The 12,893-nt window shown below is 42.6% G+C and overlaps 1 protein-coding gene across 3 annotated transcripts in view; it reads right to left on the bottom strand.

The window, feature by feature from the left end:
* FARP2 (FERM, ARH/RhoGEF and pleckstrin domain protein 2) overlaps nt 1–12,893 on the bottom strand; it is an 82,094-nt gene that overhangs the window by 22,502 nt on the left and 46,699 nt on the right. For all 3 annotated transcript variants that reach the window (XM_075760628.1, XM_075760625.1, XM_075760627.1), the window contains exon 14: nt 1,293–1,471. In XM_075760628.1, the coding sequence (XP_075616743.1) occupies nt 1,293–1,471 (179 nt within the window). The remainder of the gene's footprint in view (nt 1–1,292; nt 1,472–12,893) is intronic.

The following is a 12,893-nucleotide window of genomic DNA, read 5'->3' as shown; positions in this document are numbered from 1 at the left end:
CACCAGGACTCCCAGGTCCTTCTCTGCAGCGCTGCTTCCCAGCAGGTCAACCCCTAACCTGTACTGGTGCCTGGGGTTATTCCTCCCTAGGTGCAGGACCCTACACAAAAGCTGAAGTTGAGGTCAGGTCCTCTACAACACGAGAGAAGAACCCTCAGGACCATTCCAAAGGTCCTGTTATGATTAGAAAGAATGGCTTGGAGGACCAACGTATGGTGAGATGGACCAATAAGACGCTAGTGAGACTGTGTGGAAAGTAAGGAACCTAAGAACACACCTTATGTATTAACTAATGTTAGCTCTGTGCTATTCTCTACGCTGGTAAATTAAATTATTTCAGAATATGTTTTTATTAATGACACAGACAGCACAGTCCAGTGAACTGACACGGGTTAAACATGACAGTATTCAGCACAGACAAGGTCAGGTTCAATGCCACTGCGTGACTCAATTTTTCATTACTGAATGAGCCAAAGGCAACCGATTTCCAGACTTGACAGCCACCTCCCCCAACAGCCTTTCAGCGTACCACCCTGGCGAGAATCACCTCGAACAATTCACCTGCTTTGGAGTGTCCTTTCCATAGTCTCAGCACAAAGACAAGAGGTTTCTACATTCTGATATAATAGCTACAGCCCAAAAGGCGCCAAGCACACCGCTACCGTTTTACATCAAATACGTATCAACTGTTTCCCCCAAACTGCTCACCCCAGGAAGCCATGTCTCTTACAATATCTCAAGTTGGAAGGGACCCATAAGGATCACCGAGGCCAACTCCCGGCTCCTTGCAGGACTGCCTGACGCTAAATCATATGACTAAGAGTGTTGCCCTTGAACTATGACAGGCTTGGTGCCGTGACCACATCCCTGCGGAGCCTGTTCTGATGACCGACCACCTTCTTAGTGAAGAACCTTTTCCTAATGTATAATCTGAACTCGTTTCCACTCTGGGGTACAAAAGGCAGATTTTGAGCAGAGCTCCCCACCGCACGGGGGCCCTTGACAGCGGTTCCTGCTCAGACGGTGGGAGGTGGTCCCGGCACCAAGCAGGAGGTTGTCGCAGATGCCAAGACCACCCCTATGCCAAGTGGGCAGTGGGGACTCCTGCCATAACAGTGAGATAAACAGACCCAACCGAACCTCCAGCACTGCAGTTTTCCACGCTAACCACCAAGCACATCTGTTCTACCACAAAATATAATGCAATCAACATTTAGTGACCAGAAAGCACAGCTCCTCACCTGAAACCATCACTTTTTTCATCACGTAAATTCCCAGTCGTGTCATCTTACCTTACGTTTCATTTCGTCATCCTCTTCTATCCTGGCACCGCCAGCATCGCTAAGGACAGGGCTCAGAAGAGGAGATGAACCCTGGCCAGCTGCGTTCAAGTTCACCTGAAACGCCGGGTTCAAGCCCAGGGGGCTCTTCAGCACGAGGGAAGAGAGCTGAGGATGCTCCACTGGGAGGCCTGGGTGGGAAGAGAACAAGAGATGGAGTAAAAAGGAGAGAAAATGGTTTCAAAGAGAGCACATCTAAGATGATTACCCACTGTTACTGTAAGCCATAATTGCAAACTCACATTGTTAAAAAAAAAAGGCAAAAGAAAAGAAAAACAAAAAAAGGCATGTATCTCCAGACTTAAGCGCAAATCTCAAAGCAAACGGAGTGTTCCCCGCAACCCAGCTGTTACGCGGCAGCGCAGTAAGGACAGACACCTCTACGACTGCATTTAAAGAAAGGATAAATTGTTCAGCGTCTAGGAAAAAGTGCTCAATTCCTCCTGGATTTCGTGAAGTAGCAGCAAGGTTCGTAACACAGGATTAGACTGCAGTAACAAGAATACAGCTTTTAATTTTTCCTTTTGAAAATAAGAATTACTTTTCACCCCAGGGAAAAGCTAGGCCAAAGCATTCCACTACTGTTCACTCCAGAAAAAAAATCTAGAAGACCGAGATTGTTAAAAATACATTCAGAAACCAGCGAATCTCCAAAATTGTACCAGCGGGCGAGGAAAACAGATTGCTATACAAAAAGGGACCATGCAAGAGATTTCATTCCTGGCTATTATAAGTATAGGAATAGAATAATCTACCGATCTCAGAGGAAAACAATTTTGCAACACTGAGTATCAATTGGACGGACACAATCCTCTTGCACAGCAAAGCCTGTCTGAAGCAGGAGTAACATGTGCTGCTTGGCTTTAGATTATTAATTGTCAATTTTTTTTTATTTTTTTTACATTATTATTTCATTTGTGATCTTTAGAGATTTCTGACCTACAAGGCACCAGCACAGCGAATTTAAGCCTACGGGCAGTAGCTCCTCTCCCCTGCAGACACCCCTCGGGGGGTCACTGCTCAAGCAGCTCTGCTTTTTGGGACCAAACGAAGGCAACAGACACTCCAATTACTCGCACTACACCCACAAAATCCCTACCTAACCTCACCTATTTTTTTTTCCCCTGATCTTCCCTATGACAAAGAGACAAGCTTTGTGAGATCGGGTGACTGAACGGGTACCAAGCACTTCAGCGTCTACCGCTTTCACCACGCTGCTCAAACACTCGGCCACGCTTGCAACCCTCCCCGGCGTGATTTGTTGTGCGTTACAAGCAGAAAGCCAGGGCTAAATCACCTGACCGAAGGCAAACAGAAAAATCAACAGCAAAGTCAAACACGCCAACTCATCCATTCCCAGACTACTTAGAAATCATCCCAAAAGGCTTTAAAAAAAAAAAAAACAAACAAACCAAGACAAACCAAAACCGAAACCCCCCAGCCCCTGTGGCTATCCAGTATCTCTCGACAGGCCCAGGGCACACGTGCTGAAGGAGAAGGAGTTTGGAGCTTTTCAATTCACTACTGGCAGGAGCGGCTGGTGCTCTCCGGCTCAGGAAGCAAAACCGCGGCAAGGCGCCCGGCAGCGGGACAATGGCGAGGGAGCCCAAGCGCGTATTTTCACACTGACAAATGCAGGAAGCTAAACAGTGCTGCGCTCGGTCACCTGGAAGAGATTCAGACCGTCGAGGCTGCGGAGTTAACTATTAATACACTAGTCAAGCACAGGCATTCTGGAGCGGATTTTTGTTTCTGCCTGAGCATTTTCTTCACTCCCAATGCTTTTAATATTAGCCGGGGAAAACAACAACGTCTGGCATTTGTTTCACCGATCAGGGGACAGGAGTTTATTGGAAGTTTGCTTTTACATGTCAGGGATGCTGAAACAACAGCTGAAAAACAAATAAGCTACAAGCTTACAGGGGTGAGGAGCTTCTTTAAAGCCTTGGAACTTAATGCAACGCAGTGACACGTTCCAGAATTTGTAACTTGAATTGCTTCTGAACAGGGCAAATGTTCAGAGACAAGGGGAGCGAAAGGGATATAACTTGCTACAAACTCCACTGCCTGCCTACGCCAATCGAGTTGGTGTAGTTTTTGTCACCTCCAACAGACACCGGCATTAAATGCGTTTCAAACACTTGCTCACTTCTATCTGACAGCAAGAACCCTGTTGCCCGAAGCCAGAGCGATTTATGAAAACGAGAGGCAGGTTCAGCTTCTCGAGAAGCCAGAAACAACAAGCAGAACCCGCGCTGCTGAAAGCACAGGGCTTCCTCTCGCCCCCAGCCTGGGGCAAATGCCGGTCCTTCCTGGGGGCGGTTCCCCTGGGATGAAGGCAGGACGGAATTCAGGAAGGAGCTGTTAGAGCTGCAACTTGTAACAGGCTGTCAACTGAAACGGCAAACTCTGCAAAGGCACTTTCCGAGGTTAACGTGACTTCCAAAATTTGTCTTTTCTAGGAAGGGCTATAAAACGTCACGGAGCAGCTCGGGTTAGCTTTTTTGCTAACGTTTGTTTAAACATTTGATATAAACTCAACATCTTGGCAGATGACGTTACAAGCGTGTACTGAAATTTTCATTCTTGTAATCCAACAGTATCTCTCCACCAGAGCAGCAAGGGGGGAGCTCCCAGTCAAGCAGGGAAGATGTACAGATCTCTGTTCTCCCAGGGAAGGGCGGTAAAGGAAGAATCCATGCAACAGTTGGAGCAAGAGTTACTGCTTTCCACAGCTCTTCAGTGTAGAAAACTCCCGATTAGGTAGAAACACCGGTGCAAAGATCAAGACGCATGAATGATTTCCTCTGACATCAAACCCTGGTGCACTGAGGTCTCCCCTGCCCCGCAGCCAGCAGCATCCTCCAGGTACACAAAAAAAGAATCCCTCGTATTCTTTGCGAGGGATGTTTCCACGTTTCAGCACTCTGCACGAAGAGAAAATTTGTTCTCTGCATGCAAGTCATAAAACAAACAGCCCAAATCATGAAGCCTTGCTGTAAGCAGGAGCCAGAGTTTCCATGCCATGACATGGATATTCAACGATGTAAGCCAGACCCTCGCACACACGACTGCGTTCTGGACGTGACAAATTTCTGCTTTCACATCACACACAAAGGCACTTAATGCAACATCAGAAAATGTGGAAGTTCAGTGTAATGTTCCACATACTCAATGGTCTTGAAGAAAACTAACACTTCTTAGTTAATTACACTATGTAGTTATAACCATCTATCCATAAGCAAACCAACCCACAGATTCATAAACAGACCAGCACACATATAATTGGAAAAGAATAATAAAATAATCAAGTTGAACAGTAAAACATTGCAAAAGCACCGTAGTTTGCGTGAACACAGCTATGGACTTCAGCAAGGATGCTAGCTGATCTCTCATGGCTACTGTAGAGTATTGTCAGACTGGTTTATTATGGTTTATGCTGCCTCCTCCGTTGTCCAGGTATAAAAATGCAAAAGCCTCTATCTAATATATAAAACTATGACTTCATACAAATGTTTGTCCACTCTACTTTTTACTGAGAGCATCTTCAGTGTATACAGATGTGAAGGTTCATACTCAAGTTGAAAAAGAATTATCTTTAGAATATTATACAAAACCAGTCATGAGAAGTTCATTATGGGATTACAGAAAAACCTTGAAGCCAGCTGCTGTAGCCATGACCTTACCTGGTATTTTCTTCAAGAGTTCGTGAATCCCATCCTTCTCACTGACATTATTACAGTTAACACACAATTGTTTTCTTTATTTTTTTTTCCCACAATATACCTTAAACAGGTCCAATATCCACAATCCATTCTTATTTGCTTTGCTACTAGAAATACATGAGGGATCTTCTCTAACTGTCAGGCATTTCACAGGGCATACACTTCTTCACCCCTTGCAAACTTCAGAGGTGTGGGTAGTAAAGGAAAATTTTGGAAAACTATCACCCAACATCAATCAGCAATGCCAGAGAAAGCAAGGGAGAAAGCACGCAGAAGCCAGGTTTTAAGTCGGACTTGTAATTTGCCACATGAGCACAAACCAGGTTTGGACCCACGTCAGGGGCAGCAGCAGGCAACATGCGCGAGAGAGAAAACCACCTTCCCGATCGAACTTTCAGAGTAAAAAGGAACTGATACGTGAAAAATTACAACTATTTTCTGCAAAAAGAAGAAAAAATTGAGTAAGAGGAGAACAACCTGCTTGATTAGTTTCTTAACCATTACATTAAATTTTATCATTTGAACCATCAGGAGCCTCTAAGTTTCTGTTGTCTGAAATCAGTCATGTGGCATCTTTAATGAACTACTAGAAGATGCCCATATATATATACACACACACACACAAAGACACTTTTTTTGTGGTTATAAACCAAGCTAAATTGAAGCATACTTATACAATAGTTAAGGGAGAGGATATTTCATGCTTCTGAACTCCCACAAAAGGAAATGGCGGGGGGGGGGGGGGGGGAGAACCTGAAACAAACTTCAAATTGTGTATCTGAGTTTTAATTGCAGCTTTAATTTTAAAAGCGGCTCTGGAAAACTGGCATAACAACCCCAACATCTCATTTTTCTGTGTGCCATCCGAAGCATGTCAGCTGACACTCAGAAAAAGCTTTTGCCTTTCCCCCACTACCTCCTGTACACCTTTAGAAGTACAATGCAAAATTCTGTTTCTTTTGGAAAATTCTGTCTATGGGAAACATTCAGCTCCAGCAGCAAAAGGGAGGTGGTCCAGGTCCAAGGCAGAATCTGGACTAAAAAAAATAAATAAATAAAAAAAAAAATCACTGCAGCCATGGTGATGCTAACGGAAAAGACTAAAGTTTGATTTTCAGATCTGAAATATTAAATCTATGCCCTGCCATACTTTACATTACCAAGATCACCGGCTATCTGTTGTTTCAGAAAAAGAGAAGCTCCTGGCTCCCAGCTCTGCAGGCTTTCCTCCCAGATTAATACAGTTTTAAATGGTAACTCTCCCAACAAGGGGACTAGGTTAGTTTATTACAATACAGGTTTTGCTAATTACATTAATATGGACTAGCTATTACTAAAAGTTTAAGTAGCTGCAGACTTAATTTGGTTTACACTGAGATAACAAGCTTGATAAGAAGATAGTAAGATAAGCTTTTGGCATCACTTCTCAGTTATTTTTCAGAGGATATTTGCATTCTGCAAGCTAAAATCAATCTCTACACAAAGCCAGATTTGAGTGCAAAGCTTGACAAAAATAAAATGCAAGTACTGGTTCTGTAAGCTTTAGGCTTGAATGCTTAAAACAATTCAAAGACTGACAACAAAGACGGCATCCTAATAACAAAGAGTATTATTGGATGTACTAAAAGCTACGTGAGGTTCAAACATTAGCAATTTGATTCCTTATCGGACGGGAGCACCCCTCGCATTTCCCTGGTTGATTCCCTTTAAAGATGTAAGTTTTTAATTATTATTATTAAGAGTTGAAGCAAGTGAGATTCTTTTAAGGCCAAAGCCCTGCGGTGGCTGACCAGAGGACGGTGGGAGCCCGCTCAGAGCCCCGTCCTGCCCAATGCCCAAGCTGAACCCATCACATGCACAGAGCAAATTATTATTTCTGGAGTGTTCTGCCAGCTAATGCACTACAATTGAAATCTGGAACTTCCCCGATCTTATTTCAAAATATCACAACTAATACATTTTTCCCCCTGCAAATCTCCCCTTTCAAATAATGAGGGAAAGTTGGGAGACAGAGAATCTTGAAAAAAAACCCCATTATCTACAAGACTTTAAAGTCAAAGATTTCTTTCTTATCCTCAAATGGGTACAGATCACATTAAACATTAGAGCATGTTTATAGCACTTGGCACGTGCCCCCGTGAAACCATATGTATCTGAGAAGTTACACCTACACACGATACCACAAGGAGAGTCCTAACGTTGGTCCCGGTTTTAGTTACGTCCGGGATCTGAAATGACCACCCTTCCTTTGCCACCTTCCCCCGCCATAAAGGCTGCGCTATTTGCGGGCAAGAAAGAATGCGGGTCTGTTGTTACAGCCTGCAAGGCGTAAGCTTTTACACTGCCAGAGTTAAACAGAAACCCCTGCACACTGCGTGGATGGCTTCCATCCACCTGGGCTCACACTACGACTTTGCACAAACCTCTGCTTGCAGCATTGCTGAAAGGAACGGTCGGGTTTTCAACCTCAATTGCTTCTTTATGTCAGGTACCTAATTTCCTTAAGTCTACGTAAAATTGGTTTAACTTTGCAACAGAAACAATCAAAGCAAAGTTAATCAAATTCCACCCCTCTAATAAAATGATGTAACATGCTATGTTCTAAAATCTCCTGATGTTCAAAAGGAAGTCAGAGCCACTTCTGCCCAATAATTCCTCCTTGCTGAAAAGCAAAGTTTTTTGGAGTGGGTGTTTTAATTGTTTTATAAGTCAGCGAACATAATATAGAGAATAATTGTTTTTTAAAAAAGTCAGTTCAAACAAGCCAAGAAACCTGCTGAGTTTACCTATACAAGTATTACTGACTTTTTTTAAGCGAATGTTTCCATGCTTCAGGAAAAGAGGATTTACCCACACATCAGTCAGACTCCTGGAGGAGAACTTTCAACCTAGAAAACATGCAACTGCCTCCATAGCCTATATTTGCAATAAAGAACAGGCTCCCAGTACAAAAAAAAAATATACAGGAAGGGGCGGGGGGCATACCCAGTTTAAAAGAAAACATCTCCACAATAAACACAATTCCTATAATGAAACCTGGATTTTTAGTCTCATTTGTATCCCAAGGGAAAGGATTGCACAAAACAGTAATTTGAAAACCCCACACGAGCATTTGGCCCAGCTGTGCTCTACTTTCAAAGGGGTACAGGAGGAAAACTGCCTGGACAAATCTCGTAATAAAACTCTAAGATGCCTTGGCTAGGAGAACAAATATTTATTCTATTTCAAACACAAGGGTAACGAAAAATAAAGCTAAAAAGCCCATGTTGTCATTTATATCAAAGTTTTCCTTATTTTATTGCATAAACAATTAAAATTATGCATTAGTACAAATCTGTAGGTTCATAACCGGCAATCTGAACAGACACAAAGATATTAAAAATCCCAACATGTAATTCAAGAAAACATTTATCGTATAAAAGATAAAGTTCAAGAGATCAATTAAATTCCAGCCCTCTGTTTTCTTAAAGTAATCCTTTCCTGAAAAGAGTAGCACCTATTTATCCGGGGAGTCGCTCTACCCAAGGCACACGTATCCCCGCAGGGACTGACAAATGGGCATTTCATGTTTCTTACCCATCCGCAGGGCTGTCGCGGCAGAGTATTGTGACTTTGGAAAATGGATCGCAACGCCTTCCTTCCCCACAAACCTGGTTCAATTAACCACATTTCAAACCTGAAACCTGCAAAGCTACAGCTCACCCGGTGGAGTAATCCTACAATAGCTTGCAAGCAGGTAATAAATTAAGTGGATTTTACGATGCATGTTTGGAACTGTGAAGTCTCCCCATAGCCATCCAGACAGTGTATATGTATTCCCATACATATACACACAGCATTTGTGACAAGTGCGATGTAAGAACTACTAAAAACTACAGGCAATGGCAGCTAAAGGACTACAATGAAAATTGTATTGGATACTCATTCATTCAATCAATACCCGATAATTATGGCTTAGAGCTTTTTGCAAAATGACAATAATGGGAATGACTTACCGACAGGTTTGCACCAAAAATCATAAAATAATGACTTTTATTAGTGTCTCTGTGAAATTTTACCCTTATCAAGATTTGCAACTAGACAAAGGCTACCACCACCAAAAAGAACCAAACAGAAGAAAACAACACCAAACCAAAACCAAGTCATCAACCAAAAACAAACAAGCAAAAAATCCCTTAAAATCACCTACGACCACAATACAAATATACACAGGAAAAAGGAGATCAATACTTGGTATTATCCAGCAACTCTGAAATTCACTGGAAATTAAACTGAAAGTTGAGAGCAGATCAATATATTGCCCTATTCCATCCTAAGATAAAATATGCTAAGTCCTGGGAAATATACAGCATGTATTGCTTGAATAATGAATGAGTACTTTAAAATTACAAAGTCTACACACACTAGATAACTCAGGCTAGTAAAGTTTACCAATGTTTAACCAGGCGGAGGATAGGTCAGAGAACATTCTATGACCTGCGTTTTGTGCAAATTAAGAGTTCCACTAACTGCGTACACGAAGATCAAAAATGTTCCGACGTAGTGCTTTCCTTTAATACATGTGTTTAAGCGTAGAACAGTTGTAAGTATACACATACAGGACTATAGGTGCAGATTCAAGACACGAATATCTTAGTGTCTTTTAGTCGCATTGCAACGCGCAAGTTCAGTACCGCAAGAGAGCTAAACACATCAGTCTAACTCATTTAGAAAAGCCACTAAGATTGACACACTTTCTACGGCTGCATGTTATCACTAAAATAAGAAAACAGAGAAGCGGAAAGATGGAAGCCAGCCCTATTTCACCGAGGAGCAGGAGTGAAGGCTCCAGCACCGCTCCCTTCGCTGAGCCACTGCTGCAACAGCTGGTAGATGCAGAGTCTGGAGCAGAACAAACGTGGAAACCCCAGTGGTTCTCCGTACCGGAAAAGCACAGCACTAAAAACATCAACTAGAAAAATAAGTACCTATATATGACCCCCCAGCCTCTCACAGATGGGGGCAGAAAGCAAATATGAAAGAATGTACCTGCAGAAGTGACACTGCCGGGGGGAGGAGAGGACGACCACTCACTTGCCACGGCCCAAGTGATGGTTGGCCCAAGTGATGGTTGGCTTTCACCTGCTCCTACCACACCTCCTCGCACGCCGCCTTCTCAAGGTGAGCATGCACAGGATGCTCAACAAAGATGATCTTATTTTTCCTACATAATGTCCCCCCTTTTTCATGTCACACGATTCCTGTGGCAGCTTTCACTGCTCGGGGTCTGCAAGGGTCCCAGCTCTCTCGGTTAAGTGGCTGGCACCGATTCACACCTGCCAGCATACTACTCACCTTCTTGAAAAGAAAACTTGGGTGCTCAGGAAAAAAAACAGAAATCAGTACCGGGAACTAAGTTTTAGTAGTGTCAACACTGTAAAAAGAAAACAAACCGCACAGAGTAACACTGAAAGCTTAGCAGCATTGCTGGTACTTGGGACATAACCACCCTGCACCGAAGTTCACCAATTCCCTTACACTACCCAATGACAAACGATACGGAGAATGGAAAGCCCTTCCTTCTCTCAGCTTCTCCTGCCACCTCAGGAGATAGCTGGGGAAAAGAGCACGCCTCGCACAGCTCTAATGCACTAAAATAACTCACAATTGGTGCTTGAGTTCACCACGAAGCACTGAGCCGTCTGGTTCCCTTGAAGGCAGGCTGGTTTTCTCTCCATCTCTATTGGAAAGTGAAGCTGAACTTAACCCTCTGGAGGAAATGATGAAGAACCTTTTCTCACAGCTCTCTTGCTATAATAAAATTTCTACGTTGGAACTAAATTTTCCTCCTCTTTTGGGGTTATCTGGGAAACCATGAATAAAATAACAGAGCTAAGCATGAAAGAACAGAGCTAAGCAGGCAACTACATCCTCGGAAGCTATACAGCTTTGAGAATCAGAAAAGCCCCGAACGAAAGCAGGACAGCTATATGCTATCAATTACAAACAGCCAAGATACATCCAGCAGGCAGCAGGGGCACACAACCTGCAAGTACACCACGGTGTGCAATCCCGGCAAGCGATATCGGCGTGTAGGTGCTGACCGGCATCGTCTTTGCGCAAGCATCCCAAATCCAGGTACAGAGAGGAGTCGGATGATGTGAAGGTTGGTGTTCCTGGTGACACCCGTAACTAAAACCTTCATCTGAACAGCTCTGCAGCTGGGTCAAAGCTCCCACCACCCTGTCCTCACCTGTGGCTTCACACATCTTGCTCAAAGCTAAAGGACCAAGATCCTAGTCACTCCCATTCTTTCAGAAAACAAAAGGGGCATTACATTAAGACTCTACTTTTTTTTTCTTTTTAAAATCCCTGAGATTTATAATTGCCAATAAAAGGTTCGCGTAGTTGCAAAATACAAGAGGAAAAATATTGAAGATGCCTTATCGAACTAACTGCGGTGCAAGAAAATGCATCGGCAAGCCTTCTCTCAGGAGGGAATTGTGTTCATTGCAAACACAGGCAGCTTTTTCCTAAGATCTTTGGAAAACCTAGAGAATTTAGTTGGATTTATTCCTGTATTAAGCAATTCTAACACATTTAGAGAGAATGCTTGTGATTGAGGCATGAAACACAAAACAGAGGCAGACCTGGTTATATGTAAATAGCTGAATCCTGATTCTTTTTTTAAAACATCAAAGAAATTAACAGCCTTTCTCTAAATCTTTATCTACATACTTGTCCCTGACTATCACCTGTAAGAGAGTTTGCAGATAGAATTCTGTCTTTTTTCTGGTTTTCTTTTTCAAGTTACATAATGTAGTTAGTTGTTGGAAGGAAATCAGACAAACCGCCTAAAAACATACTTAAAGGTACCAGCTTTGGACACAAGTGAAGACCTCCTCCAAGTGCCTATTTAGAAATGTCACATTACACATCCACACCACCCTCTCCACAGGTATGAATAAAGTCACACAAAGAGCCAGAACGCACATTCAACAGAAGGAAAAAAAAAAAACCAAAAATGTATAGCACTTATAAACAAAACAAGAGCAAACGGCTGTACATTCCTGTAGGTCCAAACTAATACTTTGTTCTAAATGTGCTTTGATTTTCTGTGCCACTGGCAAAGGCGACAGTTTTCTCATGGAACAACAGCAATACCACAACATAAAAGCAAATGCTGTGAAGAATAATCATACCATGGTAAAAATTAAACTAGAACGGGTGACGAAAGGAGGTTTTACCTCCTCGTGTTCTAACGTACATTGGCAGGAATTCCCTTGAAGTTTTAGTTATCAGAATTTTGAGTGTACTCAAACAAAAATGTTTGAGTAAAGAATGAAGGCCTTTTAACAATATATCAAGACCACATTTATGAAAACTGATATGAATAATATTGAGCATAAAGTTATGCTTGTAACTGTAAGGTGCTTGTTTTGGAGGCATTGATTGTACCAGCACTGCGGCTGAAAACTGGGCAACAGAGAACCCCAAATCAAAGGGCTGCAGGAGATGATGCTTTCCATCACGAGGTTTCGGTCAGGTGTTATGTATTTCACATCCTTGCTTTTACAAAAGCAAAATACTCTAAAAAATGTTATTATGAGCTGAAGCTCAGAATTTCACCCCCCCAATCCATCAGGTTGGCAGACAGGGAGGACGTTTTGCAACTTTTACTGTTTTACCTCAATAAAAGTTGCTAAATTAGATGTGATCAGTTGAGTAACTGTCTTTTCAATTATGCTTTCAAAATTACAGACCAAGTCTCATGTTAAAATCACCTGATTAAAACAATTTATAAAAGCAGTGAAGCTCTGTTGTCTACAGTATTCACTCCTCCTAACAT

Source organism: Balearica regulorum, chromosome 9 (genome assembly GCF_011004875.1).
Source record: "Balearica regulorum gibbericeps isolate bBalReg1 chromosome 9, bBalReg1.pri, whole genome shotgun sequence".
Lineage (NCBI taxonomy): Eukaryota > Metazoa > Chordata > Aves > Gruiformes > Gruidae > Balearica > Balearica regulorum.
This window is presented reverse-complemented; position numbering and strand designations above follow the sequence as displayed.